The sequence below is a fragment of the Anser cygnoides genome, chromosome 2, assembly GCF_040182565.1.
Source record: "Anser cygnoides isolate HZ-2024a breed goose chromosome 2, Taihu_goose_T2T_genome, whole genome shotgun sequence".
In the NCBI taxonomy this organism is placed as follows: Eukaryota; Metazoa; Chordata; class Aves; order Anseriformes; family Anatidae; genus Anser; species Anser cygnoides.
This window is the reverse complement of record NC_089874.1, coordinates 70,793,408-70,816,258: the sequence shown is the minus strand read 5'-3', so window position 1 is coordinate 70,816,258 and position 22,851 is coordinate 70,793,408. Positions and strand designations below refer to the sequence as shown.

Below are 22,851 nucleotides of genomic sequence, written 5' to 3'. Positions count from 1 at the left end.
CCATTGTCTGGTGTTTTTGGCTTCCACCTATGGTATGTTAATCAAAGGAACACAGGAGCTTTGTGCGTCCACGACAGCTATCTCCATACAAAATCCTGCATTGTAGTAAACTGGTGGGTTCTTGCCTTTCCCGATTGTTGGACTTTTCACTTCCAGGATTTCCTTGCTCTAAATATTTCTTCATAGACCCAAGCACCTTTTTTCCCCATCTGAAAGAAAAGGTCAATGAAACAGATGAACAAAGGAGGAAAAAGCTACTTACTTTCTGCCTTGCCAATTCAAACTGTTTGGGGCTGCTCAGGGTTTCCCTGCACAGTTCTAGCGATGCATAACACTGACCTCAGGGAAAAACTTTCTTAACTTTCTTTCTAAAATACAGTTAAATAACTTTGCCACTGTTAGCAATATGTGTTTTTAATCAGAGACGTGACCTTTTTTATATCTTTGTTAAGGGCTAAGGAATTTTGGCAGGTATCAAACTGATGCATGCTGCATGGCCTTACTTTATTGCTCCCAATGCATTTATCAGGAAGGCTGATATCCAGAGTTGTTCAAAAGCTCTGGAATGTTTATTCCAGCAGCTCCTTCATTGGCAAGTCTGCAGCTTAATGTTGCAGCCTTGTGCTGGAGAACTAAAAGGTCAAACAGACCTTATCTGGGGGAAAATCAGCTACTTTGTGGGCTTTACTGAGCAAGTTTTGAGAGAAATGCAGCCAGCAAACCGAAGTGTAACCAATCCACAATCATGGATTAAAAAATCAATATTTTATGGGTTTGAATATCTTACTCTTTTAATATTTTTCTTCATGTTCTTCATATAGGGACAGTGCCTAGAAGCCAGACCGCCATCTGGATTATGCAAACAAAAAGGCTGATCTCTATACTGGAGATCATTAATTTGGCTTTAAACTGACCAGTCATGCTTTCAGAGGTCACTTTGGTTTGTTTTTCAAACCTGCTTGTTGTCTTGAGTAACCCAAACATCACATTGCTGAGACCCTGTCCTTATGCTGATAAGGAACACACAAGCTGCTATTGTGCATGGGATTTGCTTGCTGAGCTTTCACATACGTAAGTGACCATCCAACAATAAGCAGTTCCTCAATGGGAATTTCTGATACACTTAATCTCTGAAAGAAAGATCTGAGCTGCATGAAAAAGAAGCATAGGAGTTGCCTGGAAATAGCTGTGCAAGCCTGTGAGAACCCTCTGAGTTAAAAGAGGGTTTATGCCATGTGTGGAGGGTGTGAAGTTTTAGATGGGTAAAGGGTATGGCTGCAGTAAGCTGTGACATAAACCTTCTAGCATGCAATGTACAGCGTGAGCAAGAAGTTGAGTGGAGTTCTTTAGCTTTGGGATCTTCTCCATTTGCCAGGAGAGTCAGTCTGAAGGAAACCTTGGAAACAGTACATTTTCTTGAGGAGGTCAGTAACTTTTACTATTTGTACCTCCAAATCCAGAATAGTTTGTCACAAATGACTGTCTTGAGTTGTTGGATGAGCCTGTAAGGTGTGACAGTGGCTCCTGAACTTCAAAATGCCTTCACTAGCATCTGTAGTGTGCAGAGAACCTAGGAGGCATGACTTTGTTTGGCACTTTCTTATACAACATTAACACTGCCTCCAAAAACTATGGAGGGCAGAACTTCACAGAACAAGGCAGAAGTGATTGCCTTCTTAAAAGATGCTTGCATCATGACACTAGCACTTTCTCCTTCCAAACAAAGCAGACACACACACACACACACACACACACACACACACATATATAACAAAAGCACTCAGTAAGCTGCAGGGTCCTTGGTTGACATCAAGACTGATAGTAAATGTTGCACAGCAATTGCCTTTCTCTTTCCTCAACAAATGAGGAAAACTGTCTTGGCAAAGATTTTTCCTCTCTGTCTGGGTCTTAAGCACAGAAGCAGCACTTCACAGGGAAGAAAAAAATTATGTCTTGGTGTGTGAATAGTAGCCAATTTCTGGATGGCTGTTTTTGTTGTTTCTTCCCTCTGCCCCCTGACTTCTAAAACATGTTAAACATATTGAACTCAATTTCTCGCCCTTCATCCAATGTGGAGTGGATTTAAATAACAGCAACAAAAAGTTTTCCATACATAACATACAGCAAGCTTCCTGAGGAATGAGTGGGACAAAAGGAGATGGTTGCATCTAGCCTACTGTTTTAGCTTGATATTCACCCAGAACTGTACTCAGGTATTACGCTGAAGAGGCTAGGTGGGAGATACTAACAGGAAGACTCTTAATGGAGGCAGTATGCGCCACCTTGCTGTGGAACCAGTGATGCTGGCCTTGCTTAAGTCACCTCTCTCTGGACTTTGCTTTGTAGAAGCTTTAACAATTGCTTTGGCACCCTTCTTCCTCCTCTCCAGCCTCTATGACTTAAGCCACCTACTGCTTGTGGTCATCTCTCAGTGGAGGACAGGAACACTGTTTCCCTCTGTCTTGCCCTAGGACAACTCTTCTGCAAGAAGTGACCTTGTGAAGGGCAGCCTCAGGGCTGGACAACCCATGGATACTTAGGGTTTCCTGTTTTGGCTGACTACGTATCTCTCCTGTGACCTGGGAGATATGCTGACACTGAATTTTGTGCAAGTGCTGGGATTTTTACAGGTGCAGTGTTGGGGTGCAATTATGTTATTGCAATAATGCTAGTAATTTTGCATTAACTTCCTTTGCCTACAGATAGTGTAGGTCAAGCTGTCTGAGCTATTTCTGGAGCAAAACTTCCTGAGTGTAAGCAAGGTATTTGATCTGAGCAGTGCCCCTGCTTTCCTGCGATATGTTTCTGACCTGATGATATCCAGGAAGGGCCACACAGCTGGGGAGCTGAGGGATCCCTGTCATAGAGTAAAGTGGGATGGCCTTTTAGTAAGGGCATCGAGCAAGGCTCTAAATATTGGTAGGGTTTTTTGTTGTTGCTTTTTTCTTCCTCTTCCCTAGAGAGGCATGAAACCTGCCTATGAGGTCCACACAGCATTCATCCCTGTTGCTTAATTAAGAAAATCTTGAAGGACGCTATTTGCTTTCATGCTAGGTAGCAGTAGTCTTATGCTAAATCCTGTGAACAAAAGGCTGTAGAATACTTTAGCTCTCTGATACTGCTGAACTTCCTACCTTAGGGAAATAAAAGGTACTTCAAAAGTAAATAAGGGCTTCTCAAATTGATGCTGTGGGATTATTACCCTTACGTTTCAATTAATAAGTTCATTCCACTGTGAGGCATACAGAAAACACTTGTTTTGCAAAATGATCCTTCTGTGATGTGTGGCTTACCAGTGTAAATCATGGTACTGAAAATGATGGAAAAACAGATCCAATTAAAATCCTTTTCAAAATAAAAATGCAGAAGAAATCCTTGTCAAGCTATGTTTAAGGAAGAAGGGCAAACATGAAATCTTGAGCACCTCTTTTCTAAAGAAGGGCAGCATTGTACTGAAAGGGTTCGCTGCTGCTCTATAGAATGCATGATTTTACTTTGTACCTTTTAGTAGCACCAAGAAAAGAAAATAAGTTGCAACCCACATGCCTTCCAGATCTGCTGTAAAGCCTTTTCCCTCTTGCTGCATAATGAACAGACGCTGTCTTTGCTTCACAGTTTTATTGCTATATGCTGAATTACACTTTTATTTGATGAAGGACACAGTTCTTGATACTTGGACAGACAACATTGAGAGCAAGGACTGGTATGAGGATGTGAAATGACTTGTACAAGACCTGGGCAGAAAATAAGTGGTGGTAAAAGTCCACACTTCTAGCTGGAAATACTCATCCAACCTGCTCTGCTCAAGAAAGAACTGGTTTGAAGAGTTGTTCTAGTCACATGCTTACATGAAGAGAGAATTGTTAGCAGGTAGAAGTGAAGAGAGCTGGGAGAAGTTGGAGAAGAGCAGGGATAGACAGCTGAGGTGTAAAGCTTGATAAACGGGTGCTTGGTTTCACTGTTCAAAAGGTACGTGGTAGTTGAGGCTGCAATAGTCCAAAAGGTGTGTTTGATTTAAACTACAGGAATGCACTTGAATTCCTGGGCAGTCATAGAGCAATCTGCAGTGAGAATTACTTAATACATCTGACTGCAAGTTGCTGCTTGAAGGTGTTCACATCTGCCAGACTTTGACCAGGTAGGCTGATATTCTTGGGGGTCAAAGTACAGGTGCAGATTCTGTAATTGGCTCCAGTCCATGAGTTGAGGGCTGCTTCTCTCTTCCTGTTGTGTGGGATGGGCCTAACCTGATACCTGCTTCTGAACCCAGGTAGGGAAAGGAGTGCTTTAACCACCCCAATTAAACCATGAATCTGTTAAGCAAGCTGGTAGGTAAATGGTTGAGCATTGCTCCAGGGGCCATTTCCCTTCAGGGCTTGTGGAGCAACAATGTGGGCTCTGTTTCCTTTCTGTCCCACCTCCTTCTGTAGGAGGACTGTAAAGGGAATAACAATTTGCTGTTGCTATGGGTTATTGTGTTATTGTGATATTTGATGAATCAGAACTTTGTATTTTCTTTGTGTTTTTTTTCCTTCATTATCTGTGGTCTACTTCTTCCATAATTATTTTGAGGGGGAAAAATGCAATCTGAAACATTGCTTTTCATTTCCATTTAAAGCATACTTTAATATTAAACTTTAGATAAACAGATTGTTCTTGGAAAATAAAGCCACATGTTTGAATTATTGGTAATATTTGCCGACAGTTCCTTTTGACTTTGACCCAACTTTGCTCACAAGTTCACTTAACTAAAAAATAAATTTGTTTTTATGTCAAACTACCATGAAATAGAGGGGAAAAAACACTTCTTGTATACAGCTCTTTTCTTATGATACTTAAACTTGAAATATAGGCCTCTGCTTCTGTTTACTGTTTGTGCATGCTTACCACTTCAGCAAAACAGGCCAAAATATTTCAGTGCAATTAACTGGAAGTAGAGAAATATAAAGTATGCATTCAAAGTCTGGGGCTGAATAAGGTAACAGGCATCTTGTAGAAACTGTGCAACGCTTTCAGGAGCATTCTGAGGTTACAAAAACTTTAGTTTTAAACGAGATTTTTCTTTCAAACAACAGCGTTCACCATTTCAGCAGCATATTATGACTTCCACAATAAATAGAGCAGGGTCCTTCTAGACAGGATACCTATTAGGGCACAGCCCCTGGTTAATGCTTAAATTACTGGCACTGAATGAGGCAGCAAACTTGTGGAAAAAGTCATAAAATGCATGGCTGAGGACTAAAGCTAAGAAACGCAGGTATAAAGGCTATTTGTGCAGTCTTAATTCAGAGTACTTGACTTTGTAGTATTCTTTTAAGTTGTAACTGTTTTTGATGCTACAAGTGCTGGACTGAGATGTGCCAGGGAGGTCTGGCGTGCATGTTTGTGTATATGCACACACTTAAAATGGATATATTGGTCTCAAATCTGTACATAATTCTTTTCTCCTCATCCAAACTGTTGTGTCCATGCTGAGAGAACTGAGGTGGAAGGGATCTGGACCACCTCAGCCTTCCTGAGAGGTACAAGAGTAGGCTGATGCAAGACTGCTTCCACTCCACGTGGCACATGTGATGGCAGGTGAACTAGGTGCGTCAGTAAGACTTATTACAGTGCAATGTCACTTCTTCAAGGCAGAAGAGCAGTTTTGGTGGCTTCTTGTGTTATGTAGCCTCATTAATGCCCAAAAAGCAGTGGACAGCATGCGTGGTCATGATATGTAGTGCTTGGTTCTGGTGATGGTATCCACCAGGAGCGCAACTGCCTTGTCTGAAGTGAGGAAATGAAAGCAAAGATTCACTTTTCCTAACCTTTTGATTCTTGGAGGTGGATGAAGCTTGTGTTTCCAAGGCAGATGAGCAAGGACGTTGCAGTCTTGACAGTGTTTAGCAGCTTATTTCCTGTCTGTCACAGAGCAGTCAGTGTTTCAACATTGACAATTACAATAGATGGCTGCAAGATCGGAAATGAACTTCTGTGCAATGCCATTTTCAGATATAAGCTGTTACTTAGGGTATGTGTCAACATACTTGCAGATAGTGAGCAATTCTAGAGGGACTGATGGGAATCAGATACACCAGTCAATGCTCAGTGTGCACTGGGCCATGCCACCTTCTCTGTTCAGACATGGCTTTGGGAGGTACAAGGTGGTAGCAGAGAAGCTGGAGGCATGCCTCATCACTAGGCTTCAGATCTGTACTCCTGCTGAATGAGATACCTAGGAAAGATTATTGCCCAAATCTTGTAGGCAAATCTACAGCTTTGCGTTATCCCCTCTACGATGCCACAGATTACCACCCACCGAGCTGTTAGCTGTGTGGTGGGGTAGAGGGAGGTAAGTCATAAGACACAGGAGGTCATAAAGGACCTCATGAACAGCAGACAAAGGAGAGGTGAGTTAATGTAGAAGCAGAATAAGCAGTATAGTTAAAAGCCAAAAGAAAATGAAGCATCAGCTGTCCTATTGGAAGTGTGTGTACCATCAGGTGTCCTTATGTTCTGGTTTTAAGTGAGGAATTAGTCATGTGTAGCAGAGCTAAGCCTGAGGGAGGTGAAATGGCTCCTGCAGCTGCCTCCTGGAGTTGCTCATCTCATGCATTCCAAAAACCCCCCAGTGTCTGCTGGTGGACAGATGAACATCAGCCTGCTTCCCTCAGGAGTCCCTGGCCCATGAGCTCAGCTGAGCAGGGGCCAGGTTGGTCCTGGGCAGTAAACGTACAATAAGAACTAGCATGGCACCAGGAGGCAGCTGCGGGTCCTTGGTTGGGGTCTGCCTGGACAGTTTGTGGGAGAATGGTCCTCCATCCTGTGCAAGCCCTGCACTTGTATGTAGTATGGAAACAGTTGTTAAAGGCAGTATTGTAGAGGAAGGCATCATCAGAAGCTTCTGCTGTGTAAACATAACCCAGTATTGTGGCTGTGATCATCTGCTAGCTCACGCTTGCTTTATACCACACCAAAGACAGGAGAAAAAGTTACGGGTCAGTAGCTCTCTTTCTAGCATCAGTTTTGAAATCAAAGAGGTGACTTCTCCATTGAGTTAACTATTACAAGCAAGCCATTCTGACATAAGGCAAGACAGACATCCAACAATTAAATTTATCCGCCCAGAGTTTGAGGCAAGGCTTGCAATTCCTCTCAAGTATTTGAGGTGATGATCAGCTGGTGAGGGTTGGGCACACCTTGGTGGTGTGTCTGACCCCTCTGCCAGAAGTTCTGCCACCATGGCGAAGATGAGAAGAGAAGCAGCACACTCCCCTCTCCCTAGTGCAGTTTGCATCTTCACACCCTAACTTCACCTAGGGTGGCTTAGTGCCAGCTGCACTCAGGGGATTTCTTGACTGCCTGCTAAGGGTGACTGTAGCTCACTGAACAGAGGCAGAAACACTGAGTCTATACACAACACATATAACAAAAATGGGCAAAACTGCAGGAGAACACACAAATTTAAAATTTGTGTTTTGGATGAGTAGCTACCAATTACATCAAGAACTACTTCTGCAATTGCCATTGAAAGCTCACTGCAAGTTGTATTTCTTTTTTTGGCCATGATGCATCAGCTTATTGAATTAGTATTTGTAAATGTCACTGGGACTTGAGGGTTGAGGACAAATAATCCAGTTAAATGGTTTGGTTGTAAGATGTTGGGTGTGTACTGGTCTGGCCTAAATATGAACTTCTTAGGGGATGGAGCATGAAATTAGAACTATAGAGGGAGGGCTGTAGAAACTGCCATAGTTTGTGATAATGATTAATCTACTCTCTTGCCTAACTGATAGTTGCTGCCTGTGTTCCCTTCACCATATGAGGAGAGTTGGGAACCTCTGAATGGCTCTCATACTTTTGCACGGTGTAAGTGTTGACTTGCTGCATTACGCTGGCCTGAGCACTGGGGCACTTGCAGATCAAGAGGTGAGCCAGCTAGTTCAAGGGGGCTGGAAACAGAACAGATGAGGACTCCTTCCTTCCTTTTGTGCAAGGCTTTACAACTAAGTGGCTTGAGTATGTTCATAAAAGGTTGTGGGTAATCAAGTGAGATGGAGGGACAGAATTAAACACTGGTTTCCTTGCATTGCAGCTGGGCTGTAAAGTAAGAGGAGAACCACGATCTCTTCCAGTTTTGCTTTATGCAAACCTGTGAATAATAGCTCTAGTTGTTTACAAAAACTGGGCCTCTTTGACAAAGTAGTCAAATGAGGTCTCAGGCTGTGGATCCATGCTTTGTGCAAAAATGGCAGCCATGGTGGCAGGGTGTGTTGCACAAGGGGCTTGGCTAGCAAACTCCATCTTTTAAACACCCTCTGTGACAGTGGAGTAGCTGCCTGTGTTTGTTTGCTCCTGGTTCTAGTTTCCTCAGCTGCTATGAATGATTTTCCACATGAGGCTAAGAGATTTGAGGTTTGTGGGACTGCCTGAAGAATTATGACGTTAGTGGAAGGGACTTACATCCGAGGTGACAGTAACTTTTTAGTGCCATGTCTGAGACGAATGACCACTGATGAAGTAAACCACAGTTTCAGCTGTCAGGGCTGTAATTGCAGACAGAAGGACTAGTTCAGACTTGTGTTCAAAAATAAAATCCCAGGTGTAACCTTTTATTGAAACTAGATGTGTTTGTGAAAGGCAGGAGTTATCTAAGAAGGTACATATTTAAATGTGCATAGCAAAGTGTCAGTTGTCAGCTATTCATTTGAAGCCCTATATATAGTCACCCGTCCATTTCTCTGATAGTGGAAGATTATCTTGGATATGCTGTTCTCTTAGCGCCAGTCCAGTTGTGCTTCAGGAGGATCAGTTCATTCCTTTTCATGCTTATTTTCCCCTGGCTTACTTGCAGTATTACCAAATAGTCTGAGTTCTCCCTCCTGAAAATTTGCCAAAGGATAACTGTTTTCAGCACTGGGATAAACATGAAAACCACTTGTAATGTTTTAAGACATTAATTGGTGTATCAATTTTTTGGTCTACCAATCACAGCACGTTATTTTCCTAGATCAGCATCTTCTCAGCATACCAGTTATACAGTCACCCAAGCAGAACTGTGTACATTTTGTTTGCTAACAAAAAGGGTGCAACACTTGGCAGCAAACATTTCTCAAATTTCAGTGAGCCTCTGACATAAACTTTTATCTATACATTTTTAAAAAAAATTCTGGAAACTATGTTCTTTAAGCTCAAATAATAATGAAAAACACTTGTTTGTAGAAACCTCTGTGCTGCGGCATGGGAGGCTTGCCTGGAATTCCCTGGCTCAAGAGAGGGATGCTCACAGCAGAGTTGAGGAGGTGGGTGCCAGGAGGCAAGCTGGGCTTCTCAGTGCTGGGCAAGCTCTTGCTGTAGTAAAATGTTGCCTGCTCAGCAACTGAATGGCCCTGGCAGATAACTGGTATTCAGTTTTCTCACGTACAAAAGCAACTTTTGAGACCTTCATGCTCCAGCAGCTCTGATGCAGTGTACCACCCACAGGAGATGGTATGAGGAACTGACACTTGGTCTTGACTTGGGCCTGTTCTAGGGGAAGTCAGCTCATGAGGGCACTGACTGCTGCACAGACTGGGCCCAGGGCTTGCACCAGTCCAGCTCAGGGGTTGGTGTTCAAAACAGCATTTCCCTTGCTGAGTCATTAAATGTTCCTCATATTTGTTGGTGCAAGGTAGAATGGGATGCTAGGGGCAGTGGTATTTCAGGCCAGTGGTGGGCCAGGTAGCCCTGACCAGGGGCTGGATGCCCTCTGTACCTCCTGTGGGGATGGACTGTGTCTCATCTCATGTATTCAGGGACATACACAGCTACCTTATTTCAGGAATGGGAACAAGAGCTCTTGTATGTACAGCTCTGATCTCTGGGCCATTTGGTCTTGATTAGAACAGTAATTCATGTGAAATTCATGCACTGTAGTTCATGGATCCAAATAAATCTGGTCATTGGTCAGGTCCCTGCAGTATAGATGCAAGGAACTAATCTGGGCAGAATGCTGAACAGGAGTTTGTGTCTTTGTTGTGATTGTGGCATGGAGAGCTGTAGTTTCCATCTTCCAGAGATCTGGCTCTGGAGACAGTGCGTGTGGTTGTAGTTGAGATTGATTTCAAAGGAAAAATGCCAGCAGCAGATGAAAAGGAAAGGTGATGTTTGCTTATCAGCTGCCCTGGCTACACCTGTATAAATGTGATTGCCCTTACATGCAAAAAATAGGAAATGAGTCTGAAACACTGCTTCCCAACTTTTCCCTGAATCGGTCCCCTACTTACATAGGGACCACTTGCCTTAATAGGAGAAAATCCTACTGCCTGTGCCAGCTCTTCCTTTGCAATTTGACCTGACAGGCGAAGCTTAGGGAAAGCAATCGAGTCAGTGGTTTGGGCATCCAAGAGCTAAATTATGTCACAAGCACCGGACTCCTCAAAAGAGGTGAAAGAAACCACAGTCATCTCAGCCCCTTCCATGTACTTCAAAGTCCTCACAAAGTGAGACAGCACATGCTGTGGGTGATAAGACTTATGCATGCTGACTGGTATTCCAGTTGCTGGAATGCCAAATATGTGGGATTTGGCTTCTGACCCTGCCTTCCCCTTGCTCTTCTGTAGCCACCTGCCTGTGAAATTGGCCAGAGCTTTCCGGAGTGCAACTGGGAGAACTCTGCCATCAATGTTGGCAGCAGATGTGAATCTTGGGAGTCAGGATGTGAATTTGCCCTTTGTCAAATTGTCAAATGGTGTGTTCTCCAAATGTGCTAAGTGATTTACATGTGGTGAGATTGGGATCTGTGACCTCGTGGCCCTGGTAGTGCTCTGCAATGCACGCAGGCGAACAAAGCAGTTTAAAGGATATCTGCTTTAGTTCGCCAACTAAACACTAGTTTAGTGGTCATGAACTCATAGTTGTGTAAAGCATTTTTTATTGGGCAGTTGACAGGAGGAGACTGTTCAAAGGGGCATTGTGAGTCATCTTTCGGTGACATCAGAACCTGCTTTTTACGTGTGAAAGCTGGAGGTCAGGAGTCTTCCTGCTTTCAAGATAGCAGTAGGTTTTGGTTTACAAAACAGCGTCTCTGGGATACGAATGAGGCATTTGACAGCCTTGATAGAGAAGTTGTTTGGGAATCACAGAATCATCTAGGTTGGAAGAGACCTCCAAGATCACCTAGTCTAACCTCTGACCTAACACTAACAAGTCCTCCATTAAACCATATCACTAAGCTCAACATCTAAACATCTCTTAAAGACCTCCAGGGATGGTGACTCAACCACTTCCCTGGGCAGCCCACTCCAATGCCTAACAACCCTTTCAGTAAAGAAGTTTTTCCTAATATCCAACCTAAACCTCCCCTGGCGCAACTTTAGCCCATTCCCCCTCATCCTGTCACCAGGCACGTGGGAGAATAGACCAACCCCCACCTCACTACAGCCTTCTTTAAGGTATCTATAGAGAGCAATAAGATCTCCCCTGAGCCTCTTCTTCTCCAGGCTAATGTTTTTCTCCAGATCATTTCCATGACCAAAAAGCCCTACTTTGTCTCAAGTAATCGTTTTGTTAAGAACTGATATTTTTCAGAGACTTATTAGCAGTTTTAAAAACTTTTCCTTTTTAAATTGAAAGGACCAATTTTGGTATTTTTAGTTGAAAAATACTGGGTCACAATTACCTTCATTTTGACACGTGAGACACATGACCTTATTATAAGACCCTGAAACAAAATAAAAAATCTAAATATCTTGTGCTCAAAGCTTAAATAAACACAATGTGGGGAAGAAGGGTTATATTTTTCTCAGACTTTCATTTTTTCTTTAGGAAAAAAATGTTTTTCTTCTCAATAATTCTTTTGAAGCCTCATATATTTCCCTCATGTAGGAGGACTTTCTCTAGTCCAGTTTACTATGGATTCAGTAGTAAAACTGTCTTCCACAACAGAACCTTAAAAATACTGCTCCAGGTGAGAAGGAAACCTGAGCCCGTCAGCCTTTCCATGGAATTACTCAAGCCAGAGGCTTTTTCTACATGATATAGGTATCTACTTTCTCTTTGAAGCTTTCTAGAAAGCACTCTGTAAGAGAAATTGATGGTGCCTCTAAACAGAGGGGTACGGAGACATGAGGTCTGTGTGGTGGTAGGCGTGAAGAGTGATGTGGAACAACTGGGGGCGTTTCCCCACCACTGCAAAACGTGTGCCAGTAGGGTTGTGTATCTCTAAGATCTCTTGTGATGGATATAAGGCTTTTTAAGCAGGCTGTATTGCCAGCAGTGTCAAATCTGCAGGTTTTCCATCAGTCCAGGGTCACCAAGTGAGATTGAAATCATTCATGATCCCTGCCTGCTCTCTGTCCCACAGCTACCTGTTATGCGGGGTGGGCTGGAGTATTGCTGGCACCGGTGTGAGAGGGGCTTTGAATGACTCTGAGATCATGGTGGTGATGACTTGTGGATGGGGAGGGAAGCAGTGGAGGCTGACCTGCTCCTCTGCTCTTCCATCTTCTGCAGGGCTTTATTTCAAGAGCTCTCCTCTGTCCCTTTGCTTTGGTGCTTTATTCCCCTCCTGTTCCCTCCTTCAGAGTCTTATCCTTCCCACTTTTCTCTCCCTTATTTTTTTTCTGCTTTTGTTTTCAGTGCCAGTAGTTCAGTGAGATCAGTCTGAAAGCTTAAAACTTGTGAAAAGAGCCTGAGAGCTTTTTTTTATTTGTTCCCTGTCAAAGCTCTTAGATTTCCAACTTAAGCTTTTGGAGGGGTATCTCAGAGGTGAAGACAACAGCAGGACTTGTGGGGACATCCCAGAGGGTTTGTTCTGGGAACATAATGCAGGCTGTATTGAAAGAGGCTTTGCATAGCAGTGCTCTCAAGCTTTTCCCTTTCTTTTAGAAAGGGTTCTTACCCTCTCACCCTTTCCTGAACTAAAGGCTGACCAAAGAGGTGCCTTCCAGCATGTCAGCATGCCCACTGCTGGTTGTTGGATTTGTTTGGTAAACCACTTAACTCTGTACAAGTTTTCCCTGCTCCTGAGCTGTTCTGCTCATGTGATAGCTGTTCTTGCCCTTCCTGCTGGGAGGGAGTGTGTTCATCAAGTGGAAAGTGCCAAGGCAGGTTGTGGGAGAGGAAGTGTGTTCCTAACAGGGAGGAAGAAGGCAGGGTGGAGACTCAGGCTTTGTGCAGGGTCCCCTCCTAGAATCATCTCCTTTCACAGTCCATGCTGCCTCCTGCTTAATTCCAGGAAGTCCTTAACTCTTACCTAGTTTGCTAAGTGTTGCCATCAGTAAGAAAACAGTGTTTAAACCAAGTGCTAGTGTGTCTCCAGAAACTCCGAGGGGATCTTTGGCTTGAATCCAGTGCCACCTGAGGAGCAGAAGATCACCTCCTGAAAGCTGGCCAACCCCAGTGTAGCCCCCCAAGCTAAGCCCAATGAGCAAACTTGTGTGGAATGGCTCCGTGATGCTTCACGTTGCTTAAACTTGAAAGCTGGAAAATTCAGAGCCAGCACCAAATATTTGTTCTGCTTTCAAAGCTGAGCATCAGGGAGCCACTCCTTAAATAGTGGGTGTCTGTTCTCTGAGTACAGATATGCTTATAGCACAGCTTTTGCCAGTGTTTTCCCTTCCTCATGCTTCCCACATGAATGTGTATGCAGCTTTCTAGCCATCTATTTTTACCCTTTAAATACGGTGTGAGGGGTGTAGCAGCTGTTCCTTCTCTAATACAGGTGGTGATAACATTCTACAAATTGTTTTCAGCCTTAACTGGTAAAGCTTGCCATGCAAGCTCTCATATTTCTTGTCAGAAGCAATAAGTTGGAAACTGTTTTGCATTTGACAAAATACATTAGTCAAAGATGCTTCAGCATATCTGTTACTTTCCTGTAGTACGCAAGTAATAATTCAGTTCTTAAAACGTTCCATCTGGATTTGGGAGGTCACCTGAGTTCCCACTGCAGGAATTCAGAGACATGTTGGTGTGAGGTAGCAATGCTAACCTGTACATGAAGTGATAGATAGCATCATGGTGTTCATGTAACTAGAAAGAGCAATTGACTTCAGCCTGGAATTTAGGATGTGGGTCTCTCCAAGTCTACAAGGGTGAAATTTTTTGAAGTTTTAACCAAGTCTTTTACTGAAACTTTTTTAAGCTACTGTGGCTTTGGTTGTGTGTGGAAACCTTATTTCTAACCCTCAAAGGGGACAACATGTAGAGGAAGTCAGAATGGTCAAGACGAAATTGCAAAAGTTTCAACATCAGTTTGAGAAAAATGCATTCTGACTTACCACACCCTTAACTCCATCATGTTTCAGACAGCACCAAGAATTGGAAAATGAAGTCAGGTGTCAAGCCAAAAATAACCAGATTCATCAAATGAGGAAAAGATGAAGGGGTGACTCAAACAGTTGAAAAGCATGTGGTAAGCTGATAAATTCTGGGGTAAATCACAGGAAGGCTGACATGGAGTTGCTTTTAGGGGTTAGAAAGAGGTAATAAAACTAACAGCAATCAATATAGCTTTATGAAAACTGTTTTGTCAAAAAGTCACAGTATAGTACTTTAAGATGCCACCTGATAGGGGTGATGGTTTTGATGTGTACTTAAGCATACATCTATTCAAGTTTGTATAAGGCAAGTGAGTTTTTTCCACAGGATATTCTGAGTAAAAACAAAACTAGAAATATACAAAACTAATTGAAGACATTAAATGAATTGCAATCTTGCTAATTGTCATACTTTTTAAAGCAATTACAGGGAGAAGCAATCAGAAAGGACGTTCCCAACAGATACACCAAAGGGCTTATTCTTGGGCTCAGAGTTGTTCAGTCACTTGGTTTTTGGCTTGAGAGCAAATATTGTATTTCATTAGACAAATTCAATGATGATACAACCATTGAAGTAGTTAAAGGACAATGTCAAGGACAAAGTTGTTCTTCAGGGTCCTCTGGTTCATCTGGTAAACTAATCTTATTGAAATAGTGTTTTTAAATTGCCAATCAAATTCGAGGTATTTACAGACCAAAAATGTACTTTTAGTCATACTCTAAAGATGGGTTTGTGAAATACAATTTCCCTGTGAGTCAACCAGGCTTGTTGTTTTAACAGATAATCAGCTAAGCATGTTCTCCCCATGTGATACAGCACACCTGAAAGCAAATGCTACTGTCTTGGATTAGAGCAGATCGCTGAGTAAAGGTCAAGGAGGTGATATTTCCATGTGTACAGCATTAATGAGACCATTACTGAAATATAGAGTCTGTTTCTGGTGTTTACACACTAAAAGGATGTTGACAGATAGGAAGAGAATGTCCTAGCAGCACAAGCGTGGGTTGAACCATGCTGTCTAAAGAGAGGCAGGAGAAGCGAAGTCTATTTAGTTTCTCAAACAGGAGATCTGACTGTCTTCCACCAATACCTGAAAGCAAAGTTATTTAATAATCAAACTAGCTATGGATACAGCAAGATCTAATGATTAGATGCTGAAGGTGGACAAATTCAGATTAGAAAACAGGCAGATAAAAATGCCTTTTGCTTTCAGCATCAGCAGCCAACCACTGAACCTGGGATGTTGGGCTTGCTTGTCAAGTGAAGTCTGTGAGCAAGCCCTGAGCCTTTCTGAAGAACATAAGATGCTGGCAAATGAGTTTGTGTGAGGCACAAGTGTTGTGATAAAATACTGTGGCTGATACAGTTCAAGCATCTGAGACGTGAGAGAGCTTACTGGTTTCAGTGGCTCTAGCCATAAACTGATCTTTTTTTTCTTACATAATGTTAACAATTTTAAGTAAAAATAGTCAAGGCCTGGAAACAATCCAGTGTTCAAGTGTTGCAGGCAGTGGTGTAGTGAAACCTGGTTTGACCTGAGCATCTGAGGTGGAAATGGCAGAGCAGGCAGCAAGAGCCATCTTTCATCTTGCAAACCGTGTGTGAAGCTCCTTGGGGACACTGCTCCTAACTGCTTGTCTGGTACACCATGTTTAGTTTAGTCTTCCTGCTAACTTGATGGCTTTCAGGATCTAACAATCTTTGTCACCTAAGGAATAATGGTGAAACTCTTTCACTGTAGCTGATCAGCTGAAGACAGCCTTTCAAGAGGGCAGTGAAAGCACAAAGTACTTAATACAATGGAAAATAACAGTATGTCTCTTCTGTGGGTCTATAAAGTACTGATTATTTGTCAACTTACGGTTGGTCTTCAAATTCAGCATGCCATCAGAATATAAATGTTATAGAACACAATATCAGCCAAGCTTGGGGAAAAATATTCAGAACAAAGCATGGGATGAAACTTTGATCTAGTTAGACATTTTATGGGTGGTAAGGTAGCTTGGTGTATTGCACTCATAGAAGAAAGATGGGAAGAGAAACTCTTCAGAAGAAGTTCTGTGCATAAATACACTAGAGACTGAAAGGTAACCGATATACTGTACATGTGTGTAGAGAAATCTGGAGCAGAATGAACTTCTTGGCCCACAGTGGGATGTGAATCCTAGTTGTGGGCCAGTGACAGTCGGTCATTGACTGAAAGTACTGGCTTGTGCACATGCAAAGCAAGAATAATCTCCAGTCTGAAGCTTTCTTCCTACATAGATGCAGTAGCAAAACAAATGCTAGGTACCTGGCTGCACTGGGATGCAAGAGGTGACATCTATATACTAGGCAGCATCTACAGACTGAAAAATCAATTCCTTGCTAGCTTAGGAGAATATCCTGTGGGCTGAAAGGAGTGTGGTAGCAGGCATGCTTATCTGAACAGTATGGTTTATATGAAGCAATTGCACTTTGTAGAGTATGTCATGTGGTGGGTATGAAGTAGGAGTAAGGGGCAGGGGTCACTGATCCTCTCTGATAGGGAGAGAAGAGCTGAAAGAGGAGTAGGGGGTCATTACTCAACAGAGATAACTGACTTTCTCATAAACGGCCTGTCCCCCACCACTGCAAAAGTCAGCATGGGAAGTTTATGGAGCTTCTCTGGCATATGTGAACTACAATGACTACAATGGTGCAATATGTGTAAGTATCTATCCTGTATGCAAGTGCTTTGTACCTGAAGCAACCCTGTTAAGGTGTCAATGGCCAGAAACAAATGTCAGCAGCACAAATACACTCAAAAAGGCTCTTGATCCCTTTTGAAGGGCCTTCCTATTAATTCCAGCACACACAATACAGGGCAAGTTCTTCTTGCATGGGTAGTGTGTAATATCTCATGCTTGTTTGTGTTTTGACTACTTGGGAGGCTGGAAGAAACTTGACTTTACATCTAGTTTTTACTCAGATTAACCTTTCAGATAGAATAAATCCTACAAGCAGAAGGACCTCTGATGTTAGTATGATGGTGCCTATGCTAGGATCAAAATTTTGATGGGGTGGCATTTTTTGTGTATTCACAGCTATGCTAGTCAAAGTCTAAAGTAAATTTATGTACTGGAGTCCTGCATATCCTTACATAGCAATGACATTGCCCATATATTCGTTCTGCTTTATTGGTCTGATTTTAGAAAAGCTTGTTCTGACAATTTCCTTACTTGCTTGGCTTGGCATTCCCAAGCATCATGTCAGCTTTCCACAGAGGAAAGTTTAGAGCCATCTCATTTAGGTCAGCTAGGGAATTCAGAACACTGCTTGGTTGTGTTGAGCCAGGCCTACATTGCCTCTTTATATTACCACGGCAAGCAGCATGACTCAGGGAGAAGATAGTTTAAGCACTCCATCTAAGTAAAATAAATGGAAACATAGATGGTGAGAGGCAAAAACTTTAACAGCAATAAAAAGAGAGGGAAGGCTGATAGGAGCAGTCAACAATTTCATTTCTAGTTAGTTGGCATATTCACTGAGAGAAAACAGGCAATAATTGGGCATGCAGCATTTCTTCAGACTCACTTGAAAGGCTGTATTTTATTTCAGTTTGCCTCATGAAAGCGATTGCTTCTCTCAGAGACCTGTTCGTCACTTAAATCTTTATACTACTATACCTCTATCGTTATGGCACTGAAAGTCATTTCTGCAGGAAATGCTGACAGTGGGTGATTCTGGCTTGGGCACTGTTTTATTTGTGGGAGGCAAAGATGCTGAAGACTGAAGGAAACAACTGAAAGGGAGAGTAAGTGAAAGCTTGTTCTAATTTCTAGCCTAAATGTACTACAGCCCAGGATACACCCCTTTTCAGGGTGTGAGAATAATACCGTCATCAGAAGTCAGTTGCTACTTTATGCATGATGTTTCACCACCGAAGGTGTCCATGGGAATCACTCAAACCCTCCTCTGCCCTCCCTCTGCTCAGACCCAGTTGATGGGTGTCTTCTGCAGCAGGTCCTGGCCAGCACAAGCTGGTAGCTGCTGAGGAGAGCAGTCCCACCCTTCCTCCTGCTCCCACCAGTGTTGTCTGGCTGGGAGCAGCTGGCTACTGCACTGCTCTCTGTCCAACATCCCACATGGTTATTTTTAACCCAGATTGGCATCTTGATTCACATCATGTGGCCTCATGCTTTTGGCAGCAGAAACGGACTGTGGAGTTAACCCCAGCTTTGGTGAAAGCAGCCTCCCTGCAGCCCTCATCACCCTGGGTAGCTCATCTCAATTTGCCCTGCAGTGTCCTAGGTGGGGGGCAGTGCCTGGCACAAACACTTCTCTGCCTGTGCTGGAAGCATCTCCCCTGGTAATGTGGAAGGTGGTATTGTTTTCTCCTACTGCTGTGGCACATGAGCATAGGCTCATATTGTCCAGAACAGCATACATAGGCTTGGGACGAGTGAAAAGCTATTGGATCCCACAGCACATTCATAACTTTTCAGATCTGCTAGTAGAGTCCAGGTATTTTTCTCTGCTTTCCTCATGCTTTTCATTACGATATTTCACCAAATTTCTTCTTATAGGCTTCAAAACCGTTACACCCATGACAGTCAGGGAAAATAATTTCCCCCAGTAAATAGCTGTTAGCATTGAAGAACTGTGGCAATAAAACTCTAAATGGGAAACTGCACCAGAAGTACACTTCTGCATGGAATTTGAATATTCTAGCTCTGAGTATGACTGCTGACCACAACAGGCTCCAACCACAATCCATCCCCCCTGTGGAAGTCAATAGGGGTAGGATCCATCTCATCCAGCTTTAGAGGTCAGCACTATGTGAGGCAGTATCTGGAGCAGTCAGACAGAGACTCTTTGAAGTCAGGGGAGAGTAAATGTGTTTTGGCACTAATCTGTCTCATCTATTTTAGATTTGTCTGAAGATGTGGTCTGACTTCTTTTTCTGGACAGTCAATCAGCTGCCAATAATGAGTTCAGATTTGGATATCTACATCTCAAGTCAGCTGATATGTACCTTCAAACTTTCCAGTTACTTCACCTGGCTCTAGACCAGCTCTTGGCAGATCAGCAGTTAGTTCTGAGCACTCATGTAACCACGATGATAACCTTTGAGTTCTTGCTTCGCAAGGTCTTGAATTAAATGGATGTGATGTTAGTGGAGATGTGACCACACATTACTATAGTTTACTTATGTACTTACATGTGTTGTTGCAAGCTGTTCAGTGATGTCTACCAATGTTTCTATGCCCTTCATGACAAATTACAGTTTACAGTACAAGAATCACAGAATCCTTTATTTGGGAAGGCATCTCCTAAGCTCACCTAGCCAAACCTCCTGCTCAAATCAGGACAAACTGTAGGATCAGACTCACTCAGGGCTCTGTCCATTTGGTCTTAAAAACCTTCAAGGATGGAGACTGCGTGACCTGTCTGGGTGACCTGCTCCACTTCTTGGCTGCTTGGCTGTCCCTGTGGGGAAAATGACTTTCCTCATGTCAAGACAGAACATCCCATCCTCTGTCAGAACACACAACCTTTGTGTCTCATCCTGCCACTATGCATGTTTGTGGAAAAGCCTGGCTCAGTCTTCTTATCTTCTCCTTGTAGGCACTGTGGGGCTGCTGATAGGTCCCCTGAAAACCATCTCTTCTCTAGGCTGGATGAACCCTGGTCCCTCAGCTTCTCCTTGCAGGGCAAGTGCTCCAGCACCAATCATTGTGGTGGCCCTCTGCTGAGCTCCCTCCAGGCTATCATTGTCTTTCCTGTACTAGGTGGCCCAAAACTGGACACACTGTCTAGATGTGCTCTAATGAGCACAGAGCAAAGGGGAAAAACCACTTCTCCATATATGCTGGCCATGCTCCTGTTGGCACAGCCCAATTGGTTTCCAACGTGCACTGTTTGCTTGGTAGGATTTTGGTGGTAGTCTTGTAGTGATTGAGAGTTGTGGGAAGAATTAGCAGTTCTTGTTATTAGGTATCATTAAGCCATGAATACCTTCAAAGATTAAAAGTCTGTTGGTATTTATTGGGAATATCTCCCTAAAACAAAATGCTCACCAGGATTTATTATTTAGCTTCAAAAAAGTCTGATGTGGAAACTCTTTACAGCTCAAATAAAAAAACAGCTAATTATGTTTTCAGAAATGTTGATGATCTCTTTTTGGCATGAAAGTTGTGAAATGCTGAGGTGCTCAAGCTCGTTATGTGTAGTCTTTTCTTTTTGGCACTCAACAGTGCTGCACATGAACAATGCACCGCTGCCGTTGCATTCAACCTTGTGACTTTCTCGCAAAGTAGAAATGAGTTGTACTTCCTGTTTAAAAGGAAGCAGCTCTTGTGCTGAAACACAGCCACCTCTGGCATAATTTTAGCTGTCAGGCATCCAGACCCAATTTTGATAATCTACAATCCCCCCAGAATAGGAGAAAGAGGTCCTTCCAGAGGTTACTTCATTTCATCTTTCATACCTATTTCAGGGTGAGAAGTGGCTTGCCTGTCTTCACTGACCCAAACATCATCTAAACAGTCAGTCCAAGTTATTAGTCTTTAATGGAAACCCAGGGCTAAAATCCTAGCTAAAGCTAAGCCTAGGCATTATCTTTCAAGTGCTTCTGCCCCTAGCTCATTGTTGGGAACTGAGATTCCTTCTAGGTTTTTCTCCAAACTAAAGCCTCCGGGCTATCCCTTATATTGCCTGAAGGATACTTTGGAGACATGGGGATGCTAACGGGGGGGCAAGAAGGCAGTTGTCTGCCTCCTCCTTTAGTCCCCCCTTTGCCAGGACATTTCCCCCCCCATTTAAGTGACTTCATAGTCACTGGGGATGTGAAGAGGGGTTGTACCTAGCATTTCCATTCCTACCACCTCACATCTGTGGATCGTCCTTGCAGTGGGGCAGTAAACACCCCATAGAAAAGAGACCTAACTTATTTCACTAAAGAAAATGCTGCTATTTAGCTACTAGGGTGCTTAAAAATTATTTCAGTAGAAACGGTACTAAAATCTCCCTTATTTCCACAGCCATGTCTTTACTACTCAACTTGGCTACTGTTTTCAGTGATGCAGTCAACACAGCTGAAGTGCAACAGTTTCCTTCAACACCTCTGCAGACATCTAGATGAAACCCAACTGTTAGTGAGTTTTGCTGGGGGATGAAGGATTTGGGGTTTTTGTCTTGTACAGTTCTCAAAAGATGAGCTAAATTCTCACACTGGGGGAAAAAATCACCAGTGTGTGTGCAGCACAAAGCAAAATGATGGCACCCTGGGATATAAAACTGGTGGTTTGTTTCTAGCCTGTGGGAGTTCTGGCTAGGTTGCACCATTCACAGGTTTAACTAAGAGAGCATTTCAAATAAAGAATCTTTAATGCTGAACAGAAACTTTAGTTGTGTTTTGCTGCATATTGAAAAACTCTCATGCACAACCGGCTCTCAAAAGCAAAAAGCGCTGCGGGCTCCTGTCCCAACAGCCAGCCCCTGCCCCAGTCCCTCCTCAAAGGCGCCACGGTGTTTTGGTTAAAAGAGCCACATGGTAACCTAAGTGAGAGCAAATCTCAATTAAGACTTAGTTTTTAGCCTTCAAACTATCCAATGAGTTAGTCTCGGGGATTAAGGAAAACAAAACCTTACCAATGGCTGGATAAAATTCACATTCCTTTCAATTGTGATCATCCTACATCAAGGAAATGTTGGCAGTCTCCTAAGGTATGCCTGTGAAAGTTGTTATATTGCTTTAAGTATGTTAAGAAAAAGGAACCAAGAGCTATAGCACAAATGTGTTATATAAATCTTCGTTGGGATCACTGCTCTTTTTATAAAAATAGATTGATCAATGTTGGGTCTCAGTGGGCAACCTTTAAAAGAGACCACATCAAATGGGGAGGCAAAGCTGTAGGTCTCCACCCCCATGCTGGCTCTTCTCCTCACAAGAGACAGCTATGTCATCTCTAGCCATAAAAGAAATTGAAGAATGTCTGTCTTGCTAAAGACAGAAAAGGAGTCCTTTCCCCCTCTCTGCTGGAGCAAGCCATGTCCCTACAAAGCCATGTCCCAGGCTGCGAAGTGAGCTGCATACCTGAACGGGGGCTTAAGGGGGCAGTAAAACATTCCTCTTACTCTGGGGGAAGGTGTCCTGAGGTAGGAATCATAGCTACATGGCACCTTTATTTAGCTATTTAATTAGTGTGGGAACATTGTAATTTGCTAGCTAGGTCTATCAGCAGCAAATTCTTAATTCTGAAAGAAGGGGAAAGTTTGATGTTCAGAGGGACTTTCCGAAGCACAGTATCTCCTAGGAAACATATGTGGGATACTTCATTTCTAGTGATGCTTCTTACCCTGAGTACTTACACTTAAAAGAGCAGTTCAGCACAACGTTGATGGTGTGCAGTTCATGAGATTGCCCATCCAACATTTGAACCAGGTAAAAATGCACAGATTATTGTGGTAGAAAATCCACTTAGACCTTTTATTCCTTTTTCTTCAACAACGATTGTTTGTCTGCAGCTTAGAAAATCTTGTTCTTGCTATTTTTAATCAGAAATCTGAGCAGAAATAATCAGTGCTATTGTTACAAAATGGTGT

General features: G+C 43.0%; 1 protein-coding gene across 1 annotated transcript in view; it reads right to left on the bottom strand.

Moving 5' to 3' along the window:
• Positions 1-22,851, bottom strand: part of NEDD9 (neural precursor cell expressed, developmentally down-regulated 9) — a 98,300-nt gene that overhangs the window by 71,083 nt on the left and 4,366 nt on the right. The window contains exon 2 of the mRNA XM_013190430.3: positions 2-209. Coding sequence (XP_013045884.3) covers positions 2-4 — 3 coding nt within the window. The 5' untranslated portion in view covers positions 5-209. The remainder of the gene's footprint in view (position 1; positions 210-22,851) is intronic.